At 38.2% G+C, this 24,253-nt stretch overlaps 1 protein-coding gene across 2 annotated transcripts in view; it reads right to left on the bottom strand.

Moving 5' to 3' along the window:
• Window positions 1-23,749, bottom strand: part of MTMR2 (myotubularin related protein 2) — a 111,728-nt gene extending 87,979 nt beyond the window's left edge. The window contains exons 1-2 of one of the 2 annotated variants that reach the window (XM_069554922.1): window positions 23,371-23,713; window positions 14,334-14,404 (exon numbers count right to left, since the gene is read on the bottom strand). Coding sequence is in view for 1 of the 2 variants with exons in the window: in XM_069554921.1 (XP_069411022.1) it covers window positions 23,371-23,450 (80 nt within the window). In the remaining variant the exon portion in view is untranslated. Of the gene's footprint in view, window positions 1-14,333; window positions 14,405-23,370 lie in introns of both variants that reach the window. The other variant, XM_069554921.1, reaches the window with a different exon arrangement.
• Between the last annotated feature and the right edge of the window lie 504 nt (window positions 23,750-24,253).

The raw sequence follows: 24,253 nt of genomic DNA, 5'->3' as shown, positions 1-24,253 counted from the left end.
CTGATGGAGAAACCAGTGTGCCAATTAGACCAAGGAAAGTAGCTAACAAGGTTCTTCCTGGAATTAACACTGAGGTGGCATCAAGGTCTCCCCACGCAGCAGTGGACCAAGATTTTACATGTTACTTGGTCAAGCACCTGTTTGTTCATTCATTCAGGCAACTTTGACTTACACTACATTTCTCTAGTCCATTATGTTTCCCATTCTTCCAGACAACTATGTCATATGGTCTTTTCTTTCCCCATCCTCTATTGCCCTCTTCATCTTCAGTATTAGTAGGTGACCCATTTCACTGAAAAATACAGAAGTAATCAAAATAGATCTTTCATAGGCTCCCTCAACTACAATCTCTTTGCATGTGTGTCCATGTACTCTGCCTTTCTTTCTCTTACTGTAGGGAAGGCATCCATAATTTCATCTAAAGCCAGCTCCTCCAATGAACTATTATCTCCCCTCATCTTTGCAAGAAAATGTCTGCAGCAATTTTCCCTCTGGTTCTTGCAACAGAAAAATTTTCCTCTCCTCTCAGTCATTCCAGTCAACATAGAAACATGCTATTATTTCTCTTAACTTAACCCCTACTGATACCAATTCGCTTCTTTGAGCTTCCTTATGGAAAAACTCCTAGAAACAGAAGTCTACTCACTGCTTCCAACTCCTCACTTCTCATTTTCTCTGAACCCGCTTCCAACAGGTCAACAAAAATGCTTGATAAAGGCCATCAAGAACTCCACTTCGCTAAAGTCAGTTGTCAATACTCAGTCCCCATCTGTGAGCAGCATTTGACAGAGCTGAGCCTTCCTTCTTCAAAGACTTCCTATCTTCGGCTTCCCAAATGCTGTACTCTTATCACTGCCTCGTGGGCCCCGCTTGCTCTCAGGTCTCCTATGGTGATTCCTTTTCCCTTCTGAACCTCCTAACACTGAATTCCACCTGAACTCTGTCCTTGAAACTCTTCTCTATGCACACCTCCCCTCCTTTATAATCTCATCCAGTCTCACAACTTGAACATTTCTAAGTCGATGAGCCCAAATTTAAACACCATCGCACACTTTTCTCTTGAAATCCAGATTTCAATTACAAATTTGCTTAACACCTTCGGGTGAACATCTAATATACCCCAAACCAAATTCCTGCTCTTCTTCTTGATACCAACTCTAACATCTTAGTAAATAGTAATTCTATCCTTCTCTGGATTTCCCAGGTGGTGCAATGGTAAAGAATCTGCCTGCCAACGCAGGAGACACAGACTCGATCCTGGGTCAGGAAGATCCCCTGGAGAAGGAAATGGCAACTGACTCCCGTATTCTTGCCCAGGTAATGCCACAGACAGAGGATCCTGGCAAGCTACCTTCCATGGGCTGCAGAGTCAGACACAACTAAGCACATCCTTCTACACTTTCTTGAGCCAAAAATTCTAGAGTGAACTTCTGACTTTCCTCCTAGACTACATGTTCAGTACATCAGGAAATCTGCCTGGTTGCACCCTCAAAACAAGTCTCTTTACTCTTTTGGCTATAATCATCTGCCTTCTGGATAATTCCAACTGCCTACCAACCAGTCTCCCTGCTTCTGCATCCTAGTCTGTTCTCAACAGAGCAGTCAGATTAACCATTCTGAAACATTTGACATAGTAACCCCTCTGCAAAAAAAACTCCTGCTACCTTCCCTCAGCACTCAGAACAAAAGCCATGAAGTCCTTAAAATGCCCCCAAAGCCTTCCACAATCGCCCCCTCTGCTTCTCTGCACTGCAGCAACAGCAGAGCCCTCGCTGTTCCTCAAACACACCAGGCAAGGTCCCACTTCAAGTTCCTAATATTTTCTGTTTATCTATAACTCTCTTCTAAATATTGTACTTCTTCCTTTTTCCAGCCTTTTTACTCAAATGTTGCCTGCATAGTGAGACCTTCCCTGGCCATTCCATTTAAAATTGCAAACAACTGCAAATCCACCCACTCATTCTTTACTCATCCTCCCGGCTTTATTTTTCCAAATCTGATACAACTGTTGTTTTACTTATTTTCTGTTTTTTCCATTTAGTTAATACTCGCTGAGTACTTACTTACCATATGCCAGGAAGAGTTCAAATATTAAAGATGGCAAAGATTAAATGAAATAATGCATGCAAAGAGTTTAGCACATTACCTAACAGAAACACCAGAACAATGTAAAATATTATTTTTATCTAATGGAGACTGGAATACCATGCCTCCTACTATCGTCAGAGAACTCCAGTTTTAACAGAATGAGGTTAAACACAGAGCTGGAGAATTAAGAAAAATGACACTCTCAGCAATTTGATCCTTAAAGAAACAAGGAGCTAAATTATCCATAATCAGATAGTCTCTGCCAGAGAATATTTAATACAATTTATTTAAAACAAGACAAGCAAGCAAAAATAACTTCTGGAAAAGAAAGTTTCATATTTCCCTTCTAGCAATCCGTTCCAATTATTAAATCACTGTTGGAAACATAAGATCCTTTCTACTTTCATCACAAAAGCTGTGTACTATTTTATTTCATGACCAAAAAAGGATATCTATCATTATGTGTTTAATAGTGGATTACTATAAGTAACCATACTGAAAAGCATCTTCACAATAAGAAGCATGGGACATTTTGGCAGATGCTGACACATAACTAATCTCTCATTCTAACTGGGACATGTAAGTTTAAGCTACAAGGAGAAAAAGGAAAATTAGGTCTCATGAGTCACGGAAAGTCATTTAGCCTCTCAGAGCCTCAAGTTCATACTGCAACAGGGATAAAAATACTCGTTCTTCTTATCTTACTGGATGGTTACAAAGACCAAGTGAAAATAATGTGAAAATACTATCTAAGCATTAAAATTATTTTCTATAAACACCATTACTGGGGGTGCAGGGGGAGGACCAGAATTCAACACTGATAATGTATTAAAGTGAAGCTACTGTTAAAATGTATATATATGGGGCTATCTAAGAAACAGGCATCAGGAAGACTTTCTAGACTAGCAACATTCGTCTCAGATGATTCCTTGAATACATACCCTTCTCACCACATCCATCTTTGCTTCACAGCTACTTTCTACAGTTCTTTGCTAGTGTTTTCATGCAAGCTTACATTTTCTGGTTAGGTAAAATGTTCAAACTCAATAAATGTTTGCTTATTAAGCAAACTTCAAAAATAGCTCTTTAGAGATTAGCATTTAAAACACATCTATTATATTTTAAATGACAGTAATAGAATATTAAGCCAGATCAATTTATACTAAAAAAATGTAAAAGGATAACTGATTTATAGGAAAAGACATTAAATAAATATTTGAGATAATCCAATCTATCATTACAAACAGTAAACTGTTAGTCGCTCAGTAGTGTCCGACTCTTTGCAACCTCATGGACTGTAGCCTGCCAGGCTCCTCTATCCATGGAATATTCCAGGCAAGAATACTGAAAAGGGTTGTCATTCCCTTCTCCAGGGGACCTTCACAACCCAGGAATCAAACTCGAGTCTCCTGCATTGTAGGCAGATTCTTTACCATCTGAGCCACTAGGGAAAACCGTCAGACAAATGATAAAAGACCTGTGGAAGTCACCAAATGTCCAACAACAAAAAAAAAAAAAATCACGTCATCTTACTATTTACAAAATCCAAATTGAGTAGAATCTGTCACACAAATGAGAAGATGACATACAGAGTCACAGGTTCATGGTCCAAATACTTTTTTTTAAATGACCAATTAGTGTCATTATAGTTTCACCGAGTGATTTCAAAAAGATTAAAAGAACTGTAGTTGTTGCCGTTCAAATTAAATTATAGCCATTCCATAGTATCTGGTTTAATCACTAAATGCCACCTCCCCCTCATGACAAAAACGATTTCTCCAAATGTAAGCATACATGAGAAACACAACTATGTTTCCAAACTTAGCAATCATTCTCCACTATTCATATTCCCTTTAACTGACAGGCTACCAAATGGGTCATTTCCTATATCCAGTGCCTCTTCTTTGGAGTGACCTCCAAAATGGTGCAGGAAGTGTTGAGAAAGTGAGGGCTTTGTGAACGATGACATTCAATGACATTCAATGAACTCAATTCAGTGATGACATTCAAGTCATAAGGAAGACATGAGGGGTGGCGCTGCTGTACAAGATGGTCTCAAAAGTTCAAATCTGAGATCCTGTGACTCAGAGCATACAATCTTAGACAGAAAATTCTAAGACTACAAATAAAGAGCTATGGTTCTAACTATTGGAAAAACTTGCTAAGCTGGACTTTATCACTTTTTAATATTCCTTTCAGCTCCTGGTAGTCAAAATGCCTGACTATCCCTTCCTAACACGCACATGTACACATACATACATACAAATAAACTATTGTCCCATATGAAAACGTGATTCAACGACTTTGCTGTCAGTATGAAAATGTGATTCACAGACTTTGCTGTCAGTATTACTTCTTAGCTATTTTGATAAACTTTCCCTATAAGAAGGCTGCCACACAGCACCAACATCATACAACTGTATTCATCTTCAATTAGCATGGGCATTTTTCTGCCCAAACCTTCAATCAGGATCATTAAGAAATAATATCAAATTATAATTATCCTTTTCCTATAAATCCTTTAATGGAGGTACAAAAAACCACCAAAGAGGTTCAAATATCTAAGCCATAAATAAATAGAACATTCCCTGCAAAACCTGCAAGTAATTAACACGGTTCAAAATAACGGAGAGGGACGGGGGAGCCTGGTGCGCTGCCGTCTATGGGATTGCACAGAGTCGAACATGACTGAAGCGACTCAGCAGCAGCAGCAGCAGCAGCAGCAAGTGTACTCTGGAGCAAAAGCAATCCTAATACCTCAAAGGCAGGCAAAACAATTTTTGCCCTCAACAGTAGTAATATCTTTACTTAAATAAGTGTGCTATGACAAAAAAAAAAAAAAGCATAAATAAAACACCATTTAGAAATTAATAAAGTTGCTATAGCTGATTAAAATATAACTAGCACTGTGGAATACTCTTGTTAATAATACTAATTATTCTACATATTTATTCATATGTAGACTGCTTTTCTCAAGAGGCTAAAAAAAATCTCAGAATAAAACTGCCATTATATGCTTACACTCTAAATTCTGATTCATTATATTACCCTTAGGAAGAGCAGTTAAAGATTACATGAACATGCAAACAATTCACATTCACAAATGTGCTCATCCAAATTTGCAAAGCCACGGCCCTCATAAATGGGAAACCACTTTCAATAGAATTCCCCTCTTTAACCCACTTTTCATTCTACCCTAAACTCTACTATTCTCTGTACTCCTAATTTAAAGGAATCAAGTCAGTATTATTTTAATGTTAATGTCTGGCTCCGCAAAATAACCAAATGAACATACATACATATCCATGAAAGAACAGAACTTAGGTATATAGACAGTAAGAAGGGTAAGAAAGCAAGGAAATTTCAGAAAAAAAATCTGCTTCACAGATTACGCTAAAGCCTTTGACTGTGTGGATCACAAGAAACTGTGGAAATTCTTAAAGAGATGGAAAATTCTTAAATACCAGACCACCTTACCTGCCTCCTGAGAAATCTGTACGGAGGTCAAGAAGTAACAGTTAGAACTGGACACTGAAAGACAGGTTGGTTCAAAACTGGGAAAGGAGTACGTCAAGGATGTATATTATCACCCTGCTTATTTAATTTCTATGCAGAGTACATCATGAAATGCTGGCTGGATGAATCACAAGCTGGAATCAAGATTGCTGGGAGAAATATCAACAACCTCAGACATGCAGATGACAACACTTTAATGGCAGAAAGTGAAGAGGAACTAAAAAGCCTCTTGATGAAGGTGAAAGAGTAGAGTGAAAAAGCTGGCTTAAACTCAACAGCTGAAAAACTGAGATCATGGAATCTGGTCTCATCACATCTTAGTGATGAGTGATGATTTAAGAGTGTCAGGAAGATGCTCGACATCTAAGCGTTTCATAATAGTACAGTGTGGAAGTGAAGGGGTATAAAAGATGCAACAGAAACACAGCAGAGAAAAATGGCAGAAGGGGAAACAGTGGAAGCAGTGACAGACTTTATTTTCTTGAGCTCCAAAATCACTGCAGACAGTGACTGCAGCCATGACGTTAAGAGACACTTGCTCCCTGGAAGGAGTTATGAAAAACCTAGTTAGTGTATCAAAAAGCAGAGACATCACTTTGCCAACAAAGGTTCATCTAATCAAAGCTAGAGTTTTTCCAGGAGTCATGTACAGATGTGAGAGTTGGACCATAAAGAAGTTGAGTGCTGAAAAACTGATGTCTTCAAATTGTGGTGTTGAAGAAGACTCCTGAGAGTCCCTTGGACTGCAAGGAGATCAAACTAGTCAATCCGAAAGGAAATCAACCCTGAATATTCACTGAAGGACTTATGCTGAACCTGAAACTCCAATACTTTGGCCAGATGATGCGAAGAGCTGACTCAGTGAAAAAGGCCCTGATGCTGGCAAAGACTGAAGGTAAAAGGAGAAGAGGGCAGCAGAAGATGAGATGGTTAGATAGTATCACGAACTCAATGGACGTGAGTCTGAGCCAACTCCAGGAGATAGTGAAGGACAGGAAGCCTGGCTTGCTGCAGTCAACGGGGTTGCAAAGAGTTGGACAGGACTTAGCAACTGAACAACAACAAAGAGAAGCATAACACAGGACGGCTCTAGTCATACTATTTTTCAATAGTTCTGCCACTATGTCAGCCAGAGTGACACAGTTTTCTTTCCACCACAAGATCAAAACAAAAATTCCATCATCTGACTCTTAGTCATTCCCACACATTTACTGGTCTGCTGTTATTATAACAGAATGTCTTTTTCCCTTGCTACACCATTCCTAACAGCAGTGTTCCACCCTTTCCGTCTCAAAAGCTCTTCTATTTCAAAGTGTAGCACTTAGGTGAACAAAGTTATACAAACTAACTATTGGTAGGCAGGCAGAAGTTACTTTTTATATGCTTTTCAAAATAGTATCATTAAATAAGATTTTCAACTTTTTGTTTCAATCAGATTTTAAGTTATACTTATTCCTCTAAGTTATAATTATTCTTGAGAATTAATCAGGCTAAAAACTTGCTACTCAGGACAGTCATGTCTAAACAAATGAATCTGGGTACCTACACAGAAGTATTTCTTACCTCATACTACTGAATTTACAGCATCCCTGATAATGCTGCAAAAGCAGAAAAATCTGTCTCCAGATACTTGTTCCGGTTCAGTTGCTTATCACGTTCAAATATTCCCATGCCTCAAAGTACCCCTCAGTTTCCTTGCCAGGATGGAGACTCGGAATCTCCGCCTCCACTAAAGGACTCAGCCGTCTCCCCTCCGGTCTTCACGGTCTTCACTCTCTCCCTCTCCCTTTGCGGAGCAGGAACTTCCTAAAGTGGCCTTTCATACCCTCCCCTCTGACAGTTACTGACATCACCCATGTATCAGGGACTAGCGATAGTGCTGAAAACAGATTCATTTTCTTCATGGGACTTAAGAATACAACAAAGATGCTGGATATCTAAGTATTTTGTAAGAGAACAGAGTGGAAATGAAGGGATATAAAGGATGAAGCAGAAACACAGCAGAGAATACAAAGCTCAGAGCACAGATGCACACTCAGAAGCACTCAGGAGCTGAATACATGAGCGGCAGCGGCACAAAGACTTGGTTTCACCACTTAGCAGATAATAATTCAGCAAGTTACTTAGTCTAACGTCTTTCTTTATAAAATAAGCTCATAAAATAAGGTAATGATACCTTATTAAGACCATAATAAGGATAAAAAAACACATGACCTATAGAAAGTAATTAGTGCTAAACTCTTAACTGGTAGAAAGTGTTAAATCAATAGTATTGTGAAAATACAAAAGTACCCTGGTCAGAAGGGAAAATAAGACAAAATAAAAAATAAAGTCTCCTTTCAAGTAACCCACTGATTAAATTAAAATGAAGCAAAGTCCTTGGCGCTAAAAGTACTTTTCACTCAGATGTGCACTGTAAAATGTCTTCATTTGACTAAGATAACTAAATGTATAAACTTTTAAGCTTAAAATAAAAGTTTTACTTAATGGACAAATCACTTAATTCTAAGCACAAACATCACGGGGAAAGACTTTAAATATATATAAATATGTATATGTTACACACATGCACACATGTATCCTGTGTAACTTCTGCCAGATTCAAACAGAAGACTGGCCCAAATAAAACCAATTCCATCACCAGCATTTTTCAGTGTAACTATCAGCAATGTACCAACCCTCTTGACTCTGCTGTCTGCTGGGCTCGTAACAGAATTAGCTAGCATCACTTTATTGTCAAACACACCAACACTTAGTGGTATTTCACAATAACAAACAGAAAAATAAAACTCAAGTATCAGAAGATGCCAAAAATAGATTTATACTCCTCTTAGTTCTCCTGATTTAATAATTCAAAATCCAGTAAAAAATATTTCTATTATAGCAAAAGTGAGAAAGTGTTTGTGAAAATTAGGGGTGCAGATAAATATGCCCACACTTTACACTCCTAACTCAAGTGACAGGAAACAATTCACCTATCTTTTCACATATCCTAATCAACTAATGCCTCCCAAGAATCCGAGAAAACCTGCATTTCTTTTATTTCCAGTCACTATTGACAACAATCATTACAATAAGATTTAAATCACTTGCCTTATATAAATGCCTTCACTCCTACAGCCAATTTAATTTTTCTTCAGTATCCCATGGGAAGAAAAGGTTCTTTTCAAAAAAGTATTCTCCTGTAAGTAATGTCCTGAGCACATACATAGCATGTTTGTCCAAGAACATTAAAGAATGTACTCTACATTCTGACTGCGAACAGGCTTTTCTAGAAATGCAAATTTTGCTGTCAATACTTACACAATAGACTACAGTACATAAGCACTGTTCATGCTCTATTCATCATTCTGTTGAAAGTTTTATTAAAAATAAATAAAAGGCCTGCAGTGTGTATAAAGCACTTGGGATACAAAAGACCTATTGTCAGAATATTTGTAGGATCTCCAAAATAGAAAAACAACTCCCCAAACAAATTAATTACAAATTATAGTAATTATTTTTTAAATGGTACACCAGAAACCTGAATTTTTTTTTTTTTTACTTAACCAACCCATAGTTTAAAAGAGGTGGCACAGTGATCTTATCATCATGGCATCTGATTAACAAAGATGAGACTACATTCCTCTTCAGAGAAACAAAAGGGATTTGAGCTCTGAGACAGCTGGTGCAAGTTGACGTCTGGAAAATCTCTAAGTTCTAAGGTACATGCAACCTTGATTATAGTTTAATTTTTATTATTTTAGTTTCAGGTCTATCAACTACATTTTCCTAAGTAAAAGGTAGGACATGTTATTTGGTAATGCAAGAGAAAGTATGAAAAACCAAGTTGCATAGAAAATAGTTTACATACATCTTTTTTTCTACAGAGTACAGTTTCTTCGAAGATCTTATCTGGAAATATAAATAAATAGGTGAAAGCAAAAGTATTCTGGCCCAAACGAAATGTGCCTATGGGGGATGAGGTAAGAAATGGAGAGCAGGAGGGACCATGAGTTCCAGCATCATCAACAACTCCTTTTTAAAGAGTTTCCCAGGGACTTCCCTGGTGATCCAGTGGTTAAGAATCCGCCTTGCTATGCGGGGGATACGGGTTCAATCCCTGTTTGGGGAACTAAGATCCCACATGCTTTGCCACAACTAAGACCCAATGTAGCCAAGTAAATAAAATAAATGAACAAGTTTAAAAATAAATAAATAAATAAAGAGTTTCTTAGAATCCCTTCAAAAATCTTGATTCAAACTCTGATGAGAGTAGAAATTAAAACTCACATGGTTTCATACAAAGCCTAGAGAGGAAAAGTTATGTATAGATCAGTTTAGCTGAGAAAGATTATTGGAAAGCTGATATAATTATTAGAGCTCAAAGCACACTACACAGATATTGCATTTCCTTTTAGAAACAAACAGTTCCATCCAAATTGAAGTATCAGGGCAGAAACACTACAAAGAGGAGAGTTGACCTATTCTGTAAATGCCTGCTCAACACTTTTTCCCGAACAAACACAGAAAATACATGGGGAATTCACACACTGATAAAGGACCTTGCATGTAATTTTCTCATTCCATCATGCAAATATAATTCAACTCTGAAGTCACGCATCTGTTCTTCCAGTTATCCAGACGGACATTTTTCCTTTTCCAAATCAGAGAAAAACAAATTATTACTATTAATTGGTCACAACCCCATCAACATGAGATAAAAGTTTTCTGCAAAAACTTCAGTAATGTAAGTGAAGTTGACATAGGTTTTTGTTTTATTCTGCAGTCACTGAAACATTTTGTAGGAAAATAAGATCATTCAATGTCTCTTTCTCTTCCTAGCCTGGGATCTGCTACTGCTAAGTCGCTTCAGTCGTGTCCGACTCTGTGCGACCCCACAGACGGAGGCCCACCAGGCTCCCCTTTCCCCAGGATTCTCCAGGTAAGAACACTAGAGTGGGTTGCCATTTCCTTCTCCAATGCATGAAAGTGAAAAGCCAAAGTGAAGCCGCTCAGTCATGTCCGACTCTTAGCGACCCCATGGACTGCAGCCTACCAGGCTCCTCCATCTATGGGATTTTCCAGGCAAGAGTACTGGAGTGGGGTGCCATTGCCTTCTCTGTAGCCTGGAATAGTTACATTAAAAATCTAGTGTACTGGCATCATTCAGTGATTTATCCTCCCTTATTTTGAATACTATTCACTATTTACCAGATTAAGCTGGTTGCTTTTTCTTGCTTGTTTTTGCCTTTTTCCCTCAGGCTATATAATGAAGATGAGGAAAACATCTCTCTTTTAAAATATTTTTGAAGTAATTATACTTAACATTAGCATAGCCCTTTACAAATGTCAAAGAGCTCTCATACATATTCTCTTTCATACATATTACCAACTCTGGAACTAGACTATCTGGTACTAAATTATGATTCTACCACTCTGATGTGACTTCGAGGAAGTTACTAACTCTGTGCTTCAGTTTCCTCACCTATAGTGATAATTCTCATACTTCACAGGACTGTTATGAGAATTCAATGACTATACATAAACTACTTAAAACAGTGCCTATTCCATAGTACACACTACATAAGCATTATTTTTTTTAATTACTGTCATCAAGATAAATCATCATATTCAGGTCTCACAACAATTCTATAAAGACAGCAAGTATCATTTTACCCTTTTTCCAGATAAAGGAATCAGGCTCAGAGATATCAAGCCGAGTCACAGTTAAGAAGCAAAATCCAAACTAAAAATACTCAGCCCTAAGAAAGTACCAAGACTTTTCACTACATTAGGTTGTATATATTACACAGGACAAATTTTTAGCTTACGTAGTTCAATATACTTCCAAAGACTATAATTGCTACTCTTTTAAACATTTAAACACTCAAATAATTCTAGGCAGCACACACTGGTAGCCATGCTAAGAATATACCTTTTTTATTCAAAATAAACCTTCATCTCTTGCTAAGCATTTTAAGAGTAGCAAAAGTGAGTCAGATTTCCAACGAAAATAATTGGACTGGCTGGACAGGTAAACCTATCATTAATTTTCCAATATTTAAGAGTTTATTTTTAAAAACAAAATGTATACCCCCATGAAACTTGAACACGTTCATACTATGATTTATGTAGGGCAAGGAAACAGCATGCATTTAGAGTCAAAGTTCAAGTTCTAGTTCAATCTCTTCTAAGCAAGGACAATGAACAGTCATGCACTCCTCTGAGCCTCAAGTTACTGATCTGTCCAATGAGAATCTCCTCACAAAAGATAATGTAGGTGAAACACTTTTCTAACTATAAACTACACCAAAATGTGTTAACATTACCATTAGTTACTTTGATTACACTGAGGAACAATACTGAACATTCATTCACTCACCATTTTTTTCCCCAAAGAAAACCTGCTGACAGAAGTCTTGTAATATAGAAGTATCACTCTGAGTATTTTGTGTAACTGTATAAGGTGATGATCTGGATTGGACTACCACAAGGAAAGAGAAATTTCACTGGTAACCCACAAAGTATTCTAGTACCATGTACTTCAAGAAGACACAGTAAAATCTGAACAGAAGAAATACGAGAACAGACCATGTCACAAGCATCTGCATATTTTTCTTTCTGATTTTAAATAGTCAATGTTTTTAATTTAATCATAAGAAAACTAACTGCACATATTATCACCACAGCAGTAACCATAATACATTACATTTGTGTGATACTTTTACAGTGTTCAAAGCATTTCATACATATCATTATAGAAATACAATATTACTGTTTGCTCACGTGTATTTTAATATTTATAAAAATTCCACTCTTAGGCAAGTCCCTTAACGTCAGTGTCTCAACACACCAAAAAATGAAGGATTTATACTACATAGTAGATAAGACTCCTTTTTAGAACTACCATAGGTACAATTTTAAATCTGTGATTACAAAAAGAGTAAAAAAAGTATGTAATGGGAAGAAAATTTTAAATTACAAAAATACAACTTATTAGAAATGAGTATGTGATTTTAAATGTCCCTTTTCAAAAATCTTACAGTGAAAATATGTTCCAAAATTTCTGGAAAATTGAGTTAACAACATTTTATAGTGAAACTTTGTAGTTAACTTGAGAGTTAAAGAATATTTCAAAGAAAATTGGATAAATACATTTACTAATGTAAGGTTTAAATTCAGTAATTATCAATATATCACATACAATACAATATAAAATACAACACTAAAATTAATTCACACACAGTTCAGAAAACACTTTAGAATATTTTCATGCTCAGAGATATTGTGAACATATGAACTGTAACAATGGAGTATCATACATACAAATGACTTCAACTATTTAAGGTCTCTGGCTTAGTATATAAAGTATCAACTTCTGTACAAAGAAAATAAAACCACTCCTAATAGTATCTTATAGAATCCAAAGGGGAAAAAAAAATTTTAACAGCAACCTGTTTATACTATTTACCAAGTACCTACTACTAGCTACCATCATTCAAAAATGAAATCAGATCCTTCCTTTTCAGAAGCATAAAATTTAAAGACCAAGTAGAGATATGGCCATGGGTGCGGGGGAGAGAGGGGTTACTCTTTCTGGACTGGACTACCAGGGGCTTTTTCCCACCCAGTGATTCCAAAACCAGAACCAGTCATCCATCTGACTGAAGATGAAGAAACAAACAGTTCATGTTCTTCAGTTATTTTTTTAGTTATTTTTTTCAGGAACAGTGATGAACTGCTTATGATTACACACATACACACTGAAACGGTCTGGCCTAACTGAAATCATGCCATGACTTGAAGTTTAGAAGCAGGAGTCAGGAGATCACTTCTGGCACCAAATATCTCTGTGACTTTGGAGAAAACACCACCAAACCATTCCTGGCCTTCAAACACTTATGGTGTCTTTGGGTTAAGTTACTAAACTTCTCTAGGACTGTTCCCTCAACTACAAACTTACACAGTTGTACTAGAATCCAAAAATATCTGGATTAGTGGTTCTCACTTTAAGGAGAGACTCCTGGGCCCATTCCCCAGGATTCAGAATGTCTGGTTCAGAACCTAGGAAACTAAATGCTCATCAAGCACCACAAGTGACTGAAATGTGCAGGCGGGCCTCAGGCACACTTGAGAAATTAACTAGCTCATCTCTCACACCCTAACTGTATAAAAAGATGACATTACTCACTTCAGCACCGAGGTCTTATTCAGGAATTCTAGATCTAGCTCAATGTGCAGGACATTATCTATGTTAAGCAAATATTTACAGAGAGTAAGAAAGGAAGGAAGGGAGCGGGTAAAGACAGAAGGGAAGGAAGGGAGAGGCTAGCTAACTTACTGGTCATATTTTTGCCTAAGAAATACAGAACAATAGTAAAATTAAAACTGCATAAAACATACATCAGTGGCTGGAAAGTGAAGACTTCAGTCTCCACACACATACAATTTTAAATACAACATCAGCCCTTGTCAAAGTGCAAAGTCTAGGAAGGAAAAAGCAAAAAATAGTACATGGAAGCCAAAAGAATTTTAATGGGAAATTACTGATGACTAAAAATTGGTGACTATTTTCCCCAGGTAGAAGAGAACAGACTTTAAGGACTAGGACTTGGATTTGGGACTAAAGTTTGAAGTTATTGGTTACTCATACACATAAATTTCATTTGGGATAATATATGAACTGCAGAAATATTGTTGGCAATATTAACTTTCGTCCATTTATTTCCATTTTCCCATTCACTTACATTATAATTTTTGAGATGTTTTATCTTCACTTCTGATGATCTTCAAATGTCAATGGCTCTTAACACATTAACTGTAAACAAACACAAAGGAACTTAAGGGAATTCAGATATTTAAGGAATCCTACAGTAAAATAGTCTAAAATACTCTGTAAAGCCTAAAGGGGAGGGACGAGCAGAAAGAGGTTTTGGCATCATGTTTATTCTTTATTAATTTATCTGATAGTCAAAATGTAAGCCTGTTCTTCTAACTGAAAGTGATACTATCCTCTTACTATTCAGGCAAAGAAAAAAAAATTATCCTATTTTCCATTGGAAGAAAAAAACATTCAAAACTGGAGAAAAACGGGGATGACCCAGAGAGATGATATGGGGAGGGAGGTGGGAGGGGGGTTCATGTTTGGGAACGCATGTACACCCGTGGTGGATTCATGTCAATGTATGGCAAAACCAATACAGTATTGTAAAGTAAAATAAAGTAAAAATAAAAATTTTTTTTTAAAAAGGAAAAAAAAAAACTGGAGAAAATTCTCTCCAAAGATCGAAATTCTGAACTTAATATACTGTGCACCTCATCCTTTTGCTCAGCAGAAAGTGCAACTGGTCAAGGAAACTCACTTCCCCGTCAAGACACCCACCTGACCTGCCTGGGCCTGCCCTCTCACTGCTGAACCAAGTTCTGCCCTGGAGCTGGGGCACCAGATGGCCAGGCATGAGGACTTCATTTCAGCACTGAGCCCCTGAAGTTAAACAAAACTTGGGTCCAAATGTCAAACTGTTCTCCCTAATCTGCAGTTTTCTCATCTGTAAAAGGTAAATAATACTACTGCTTCTTTCATATAATTAGGAGGATTATATGAGAAAATGCATATAAGGAATTTTAGCACTATACCAAGCACACAGTAAGCACTCAATAAACGTTAAGTGCTTTTATTTACAATATTATTGTGACTACTGATATTATTACTATCGTTTACTAGAACAATTTTCACTTGAAAAGCAAAGTTTATCTCAGGTATTCATATTTTTAGGTACTGCTTTTGGTTGTAAAAGAATATTATCTAGTACCAGAAACAGAGGACATTTATATTATGTTAAATTTTATTCTTGACTTTTGCCAGGTGTCCTGGCTCAATTCAAGAAAATTAAGGCTCATGACACTAGCCCATCCTGAGTCAAAGTTACTACACCTTTGGCTAACACACAACCTCCTGACAAAGTCTTACTTGAGCAACTACCCACTTGCTGGTTTCAGTATTGCCAATGCTGTTAGAAAGAAGATGGATATGTCTGTTACTCATGCCTATCAAATCCCTTGAGCACCATGAATCACAGGAGTCTCCCAGAAGAGACTCCTCTACCCTCCTCCATTAATCCCCAATGATTAAACTCCTTATGTTTGACATTACATGCTTAAAATATTAATATTTAAGTTTGGTAACCAAAATGCATAGAACTTTTAGATTGAAGATACAAAAATAAACACAAGATATTGGCAAAAGCATTCATAAGTTAACATGGCCCTGAACAGCCTGCTTTCCTTTCCTTATGAAGACCAAACCTTCTCAACTGAAATGAGAGAAAATACCTCATTATAACCTGATGCAGCATTCTGGGAGGATATTAAACACATGGATACATGGCCTCGAAATGAATGCTGAAGTGCAGAGGAATAAGCAGTGTCGGCCACTGTCCTCAGACCACCGCTACTTTACCCAACAATTCCTTGAGCGTCTCAAATGAAATAGCACAACTGGTCACTCTTCATTTGATTTCTACTTGCTTTTCACTTAATGCCACGAGAATAAATAAATGCATCCTCTTCACTGTATGGTCCTAGATTAAGATTATAAAAATCTAGCCTAAGATAATACACACACAAAAAAGTAAAAACCTTAAAAACCCAAAAGTTTAGAGGGCTCCAAGATACAGTTCTCATTTTTGGTTTGCTACAACATATCATCTCTCTCTTTCCAGGCATTTTCCATTGTGATCACTGCAGGCAAATCTAAGAATATCTCTGGCATAAGTAAGTGTTGTACACCTCAACTGAAAAATATTTTCCTTGCTTTAAGATGATTTATCTGTCTATATGGGAGAAGCTACTGCCTGTCTTCAATACCTATTCTCTTCTATTCCTTAGACACACATTTCCAATTTTTAGTTTAGAATAAGGCCTCCCAGAAGAGACTACATAATCTAGCCTCCACTGTGGCTAGGTATGGCATGGGACCATGATCTGGCCAACTGGATGTAAACTTAAAACGTGGTATGTGACTTCAAAAAATGTATCCTTTAAATAGAGGCAACATGCCTTTCTTCTTCCTATCCTCCTTTTTGACTCATGAAGATCAGTGGTTAAAGAACTGCAACAGTAATTCTGGCTCTCATGGTAACACTGGAATGTAAGATACAGTGAGTTAGAAAGAGTCTATGTCCTGGATACTTTATATCCATTGTATCAGATCTGTATTAACTATTCCTGGGTTTTTATGTGGGGCAAAAAGAACAGAAAATTATCTTTTTTATGACAAGGTTACTTTGGATTTTCTGTTATACTCTGCTAAACCTAAACTTTAAAAAAAAAAAAAAAAGAGTTTTCCAAGTAAGTGTATTTAGGTTTTTTGAAGTGTATAGGTTGAGACATTTTAAAATTTTTATTATATAGCATCTGCCCTTATTTAATCTAGACTAAGAATTACTTACACAGCCCAAGAGTTAATCACATCCAGTAAAGTCTTTTAAAGAAGGAAAATTCATCAGCAATTACTGCCACGGTACTAAGGTACTTGGCCAGGAGAAGAATTAGAAAACATGCTCATAAGTGGTCTATAGTGATGACAACATTGGTACATATATAGAAACACACTGAGGGATACCCACAGTTAGTTCTGTGTAATAAAGCTACAGGAAAGGGAATTGAGGTCACTAAGGTTATTATCTTCATTAAAAGGGCATCTTCCCTGTCCCTTTAATTATAACCACCTTGTATCAATCTTTTCATTTTATATAGTTCCATTTTTAATCTGACTTCCTGTGCAAAGCAAGTTGATAAAATCACTCTCACCTTTCAATAGCTTTAATCCTATCCATTGATTTAACTAAATCATACCGTAGGCCAAGACATGGCAAGTGCTTTACCGACTCAAAACTAACCTCCTTTAGAAAGAAAATACTCTATACTAATCTAGAGAATTTCCTGAATCACACGCAACCTTTGTCCCTGGTGAGTTTGAATACAATAGCATTAACTGGAAGCTTTCCAAAATAAACTCACTGTTTTCTGAACATCTGTATCTGGGTTATTTCCTTCCCTTGGACATAATCCTTTATTGGTTCAGGTGATAGCCTTCTGGAATTCTTTTTAATAGTTTCAAAAATTGTATGTTACCACTAATGCATCTCACCAAGGACCTATTTTCATAAGCCCCAAAACATAATGTTTTGGTGTTCTTTCTTGTGGCTAAGAAAGAAAAGCTCTCAGGAAATTTCCTAAAAGCCAGATATAATAAATCCACAAGAGATGGACTTTTACCTTTCATTATTTCAGTCAATATTTTTACAAAAGTGCTCTCAAGTAATAGGCTTGGAGTTACTAAGCAACCATCAGTGAAAGACTCAAAACAGTGGTTCTCCAACTTCAGCATGCATCAGGATCACCTGGCTGTCCTGATAAAATACAAACACTGGTCTCCACCCCCAAAGCTTTGCATTCAGCTACATCTGAGGCAGGGCCAGGAAACCTGTATTTGAACAAATTCCTAAGGGATGCTGATGTTACTGTCTTGGACTACTGAGCTATATTAACAGAAGACTGATGATGACAGAGTAAGCAGGTAAAAATCATACACAGGACCCAGTTTCAACTTCAGTATTAACCCGAACACTTGTGGTCAATAAGTAATCTTTGTACATGTTCTTCCAGAAAAATATATACAAGTACTGATTAGTTCACAATAATATTGGATCTAATAGAACTTAAAGGTTCTTTTAGGGTCCTGTTATAATGAAACTCAAAATAAGTAATTTTTAGGCTGTCAAAATGTTCAATGTCTGATGCAAGGTGTTAATAACAAGGCCAAGGTTGGAGATACAATCTATTAGCTTCACTTTGTTCTGTAGCTATAGTCTGCTAACTCAGCCAGCTGCCTCAGAAGTCATGCCAAGAGTCAAAAGGAGAACTGGTAAGAATGTGTCATTGGATACAAATCCATCACCACTACTGAAAAAAACAACCTGAAAGGATACTTCCTACTGGCATCACTTCTAAGTGACCTTGGGGCTGAAACCAGGAATGAGACCCTCCAGTGAAATGTACTTTAGAAATCTTAAAAACCCCTACCTCTTCGGGCTATGTCTGTGTGTGCGTACAAGCATGCTAAGTTGCTTGACTTGTATCCGACTTTTGGCAACCCTATGGGCTGTAGCTGGCCAGGCTCCTCTGTCCATGGGATTCTCCAGGCAAGAACACTGGAGTGGGTTGCTATGCCCTCCTCCAGGGGATCTTCCTGGAAACACTGAACCTGCATCTCCTGCGGCTCCTGCGTTGCCAGCAGATTATTTATCACTGAGCCACCAAGGAAGCCCCTCTAGGCGGTAAGTATCATCAAAATTCATAGAAACAGAAATCCACGATCTGCTGTTTTCAAATGATGATAATTTTAAGAAAGACGTGCAATTCAAAAATGTAATTAGCTTGAGCTACTTTTTTGATTATATTATGTGCACCTCCTCTTTGATTGTTTTAATCTAAGTTAAATGTAAATATAAGATGCTCATAAATGCTAATGAATTTATACACTAGAAATCAACTGATAACCAAAAACAATCTGAGACAAACAAATGGTGCCCAGAGAAATTAGAAAATGAGGATATATCGGATGAAAGAAATACAGATTAAATAACTGACAAACTAAATTTGAGAGAAAGAGACCAAAGTCATCAAGACAGATGGAAAATCCAGTAGGCTAAGGAAACAATGTTGTGAAGACAAGAGGAGTGGGCACAGAAAAGATAATTCAGACAATAAAAACGCCCGGGGTGTCAAAAGGCTTCACACAAGGGCCCCATCAGCTCGAACCTGAACTTGTGACTTTATAGGCCACATTTCACTTTGGAAAACCTTTTAATTCTTTGAGTAGAAACAACAAATAAGACAAGTGTTGAACATTCAGTCAACATTTCTTTATTCAATCATCTACTGGGTGCCTCTCTGGCACTAGATTTATTAGCATGATTGTGCACAGTAAAAAATAATCAAAGAAACCCACTTAAGCAGTACATTCTTTAACAGTGTACAAACTGAAAGATGGAAAAAAACAGACTAAGAAGCCAGATGAATATCAGTATAGCATTAAATTCTGCTGTATAACTTCTACAGTTCTGAAGCTCAGGTCTACCCTAGCTGCCATATCCAGCCCACAGTATTATTTTATCAATAGTCTGACCACAAAAATCAGAGCAAGACCAACTGGAATACAGTCAGATAATCAGTGTGCTGAAATGAATTTTTTTCCACAACTCTCTCTCTCTCTGTGGGGCAGGACATGTGTGATGAAGGCAACAGCAGGATATACAAGAGCTGCTGAACCACTCACTCAAGTAGGCAATACCAAGCAGGACTCACCAAAGAAAATTAGCTTAAGCATGCAAGATGACATAATTGCTAATCAGCTGTAGCTGATAGAAACTACTATCTAAATATCATATTAAGAATGAAATTGCTCTTCTGTGAACAAAGATATAAGGCTTATGATGACATGGAAGGCAAAGCTAGAAGCAATAGCAATTCTGAGCTGACTCCAGATTTATAGATATACATAGATTGTGGATATATAGATATTAAAACTAACATATATTTAGTGTGAACCACAGATCCCACAAGAGCCAATCACTCAACCTAAACTGAGTGTGTCATTTTCCAAAAAACAATGGGCAACCACAAGGGTTATAGTACTATTTTACAGATTTATATTTTTCCTACTTCCCAGAAGAGTATAAAACATTTTACAAATTAACACATTTAAACATAATATTTAAGCTGGCTCCATCTAATAGTAGGAGTATTTGAAGGAATTAAAGATGAATATATTACCAACTTCAGTTATAAATTTGACTGAAGACTTTTTGCCGAATTGAAGATGCAGCTACATAATTTCCATTTTGAAACAAATAGAAAACATAACCAAAATTTCCCTTGAAACTAAACTCAGCAGAAATTTGGTAATCTAGTGTGCAAATCACAATCTGTAATACACTGAATAGAATTATTAACTATTATTTTGCAAGAGATATCAAAGTAATTTCACAAAGCAATTTTCCTAACTGAAAATAAGAAAACGAGAATTTTCTAATTGTATAAAATGAAAGCAGAACTACAATTTAAGAATGAGAGTTCTGCAAAAGACTGAAATAATACAGTTCAAACACCAATATTTCACTTAATCATAGGATAACAAAAGTAGTAAACCTAATCTGGGTAGTTACGTAACATTGCTGTTGTAACTATAGTTGTCAACCCTCCCTCTGTATTAGAAGCACCTGTGATTGACTGCGACCCTAAATTAAGTTTAAAATTAAGCTTTCTAACAAGTGTCTACAATCCAGCTATCCTATAATGTTGATTAAAGAGAGTGCCACAAATAGGTGTAATTATTCACAAAATAAAAGATATGAAAGAATTTAGCAGGATGAATTCTATAGACAATCAATAAATATTGTTTTTCTCTTTTCTAGAGAACAGGACTGAAAGCTGGCATTTTCCTGTGAAAGTAGAGCCATACTTACAGTTTTGTCTGGAGAGGATGAAGCCAACAAACTCCAGTCAAAATTCAAGGAATTCTTAACTTTCCCATATTCATATGTAACCTAATGTTTCATTAAGAAGTTAAAATATATACATATAAACTGTGAAGTTGTTGGGCTTTTTCTTTTACTAAATAAGTGTGCTTAACTGGCAAAACTAACCTAGTTATGTGATTTAAACATTTAGTGTAATTTCAAAAATTCAAAACAAAGGTTATTATCATTAAGATACAGAACTGACAGATTTTTAAAGCTTAAAGGGACCTTACAGATGTTCTAGATCAACTCTCCCTTCCCCCTGCCTTATTTCAAAAGATGAAAAAACCGCAGACTGGAGAGGTTAAATGAGACAGGCCAAATGACAAACTGAGCCTAGGTCTAAAGAGCCTGAGCCTCCTGACAGCCAGTACTTCTTTCTAACAAGAGTATGCTGCCTCCTGTGGTTCCAGATCCTCCCTTGGATGAGATTACTTCAGCTGTCTCATTTGTTTTCTTTACATTCTATCTATCCTGAGCCGTAGTTGCCATTTGTAACTTTCCCGTAAAATTATAATTTTCCAACCTGCTTTCTGAATGATTTTACAGCTGAGTGTAAATCCCCCAGTCTTCTAAATTTCATTGCAGGCAGATTCTTTACCTTCCGAGCCACCAGGGAAGACCTAAATTTCAGAGCAATAAACCTAAAAAGCACCTGAAACAAATGCACACTAGTGGTATATAATCAAATGCAAAATCACTCTCCGGCATAATTCAAACTACAAATTCAAAAAATAAAATTTATTAAGCACCTCTGACAGGCAGGGTCTCTGTTAAATGATGGTGATATGAAAACCAATACGATATGATCCTTGTCCTCAAGTAGCTGACAGTCTAGTAGAGAAGACAATTAAACCAACACTGTGCTTGTTAAAAACACTGTAAAAGGGGTGGGCAGGTTGCTGTGAACACATTTAGGAAGAGAATCTAATAAAGAAAGGTGGGATCAAGTAATGATTGACTTCCCAATGAGGTCCTGAACAGCAACAGAAAAAAAAAAAAAAAGGCAGTATCACCCATATTTAGCAGAGTCCAAAACGAATTAAAAGAGAGCAACAGAATTTAAAGGCTCAAGAGACAGTTTTCTATGACAGTTAACCTGTGGTATCCTCTAATGCACATTAATGAAGTATCCTTTATGTACAGTTGGGAAGGTCCCCTGGAGGAGGAAATGGCAATCCACTCCAGTGTTTTTGCCTAGAGAATCCCATGGACAGAGGAGCCTGGCGGGCTACAGTCCATTGGGTCGCAAAAAGTCGGACACGACTGAGCAACTAGTAATAATAATAATTCCAATTTATTCACGGGAAAAAAAATGAAATGTGCTAGTTTACAGCGATTTAGTATCTAATAACTAATAACAACTAGACTTTTTCAAAGGAAAAGAACCTGATTTCAATGTAGCAGTATAACAATACAGGTCTTCCTATTTCTTAATAAAATTTACTATTTTAAAACAACAGGAAAAAACTGCCTTTGAAACACGTCAAGTTAACATTCACGCCAGCCCTGCGAAAAGCTACATAGTAAAATCCTCCTCAAAATTCCAGGGGGAAAAAAATCCCAGCTGATACAAGATGGAAACCTGGAGAACCGGTAGGTAGCCCAGGAAGAACGAAAACTACCACTCATTACTCAGGAATAATAACGTTCAGCTGGAAGATTCACGGTGTGGGTACTCACATTTTAAAGCAAAGTTGGGGGGAGGGGGGAAGATCAGAATGCAAGGAAACCTTAAAATAAGTGAGTGAAGTGACGGGAAAGAGCGGAAAGGGTGGGCAAGAAGCCAGAAACCCAAGACTGAAAGACGGATGGAAAAAAGACTGGAGAAGGGTCTCAGAAGAGTCGTCAAGGGAGAAAGGCAGGGAGGAGAAGGGGGGAGGGGACAGAGTTGGGGAAGGGCTCTCCAAAAAATGAATTAAAGGGAAATGAGAGATTAGAGGATGTAGAGGACTGAGGCGTTCTCGACCGCAGATAAAAACACCAGACTACAAAAGGTAAGGCCGATGAAGAACCGCAGAGTTTTAACCTCCTCTTTCCCAGCCTCTAACCCGCAGAGAGGAAGAAAGAAGAGGTGCCCAGCCTGAGGGAAGGAATTCCGGCGCAGCTTCCCAGTCCCGGAGCCCGCGACGTGGGGCCCCGTCCAGCGGGTCCCGGGCTCCACTTCATCCCCCTCGGGCGCTCGGCGGGCCCCGGTTACCTGGACAGGGAGTCCACGCTGGGCGGCCGTGCTACCGCTGGCTGAGAGCCAAGGCTTTCGCAACTCGAGCTCTTCTCCATGGCGCGGCGCGGGGGCAGCCGGAGGAAAAGCCTGCGGCGACCTCCGCGGCTGCCCGGCGGGAGGAGCGGAGGGCGGGGTGCGACGGGCTGGGTCCGCGCTCAAGCCCGCGCCGGCCCGGCAGGGAGACCGGAAGCGGCCATGTTCCCCCAGCCTGCACCGCGCGCGGGCGCTGCCGGGAGCCGGAGGAGCCCGCGGCGCCCCGGGGGCGCCCGCCCTCGCGCGCTTCGCACGCCGCCACCCCGTGCGGCCGCCGGGGGCCGCGGAGCGCGTGACGGCGCCTGAGGGCCGAGGCTCCTCTGAGGCCGGCGGGAGCCGGGGCTGCAGGAGGAGGGGCCGTTTCAAAAATAATGAAGCAGCGAGTACTACGGACGAGGGTCTGAAGACAAGGACCTTAAGGACGGGGACGATTGTGACGGGAATGTGGGGGTCGGGGAAGAGAACAGAATAATAAAGGATGTGGGCAAACCCTAGGATGAGAGGCAGAGGGACGTGGGGGATGAGGAGGGGAGGACCTGAACACAGGTTCGCGTAAAGGATGAGGCTGTGAGAGGTGAGACGGCGAAATACTCATCATGTCAAGAGCTGAAAATGATTAAGTAATTGTTCCTTAAATCATAATTAAAGCCTACTTTAGGAGGCTTCCTTGGTGGCTTAGAGGTTAAAGCGTCTGCCTCCAATGCGGGAGACCTGGGTTCGATCCCTGGATCGTGAAGATCCCCTGGAGAAGGAAATGGTAACCCACTCCAGTATTCTTGCCTGAAGAATCCCATGGACAGAGAAGCCTGGTAGGCTGCAGTCCACG

This window comes from Ovis canadensis, chromosome 15 (assembly GCF_042477335.2).
Source record: "Ovis canadensis isolate MfBH-ARS-UI-01 breed Bighorn chromosome 15, ARS-UI_OviCan_v2, whole genome shotgun sequence".
In the NCBI taxonomy this organism is placed as follows: Eukaryota; Metazoa; Chordata; class Mammalia; order Artiodactyla; family Bovidae; genus Ovis; species Ovis canadensis.
The sequence above is the reverse complement of the archived record's forward strand: the minus strand, read 5'-3'. Positions and strand labels throughout refer to the sequence as shown.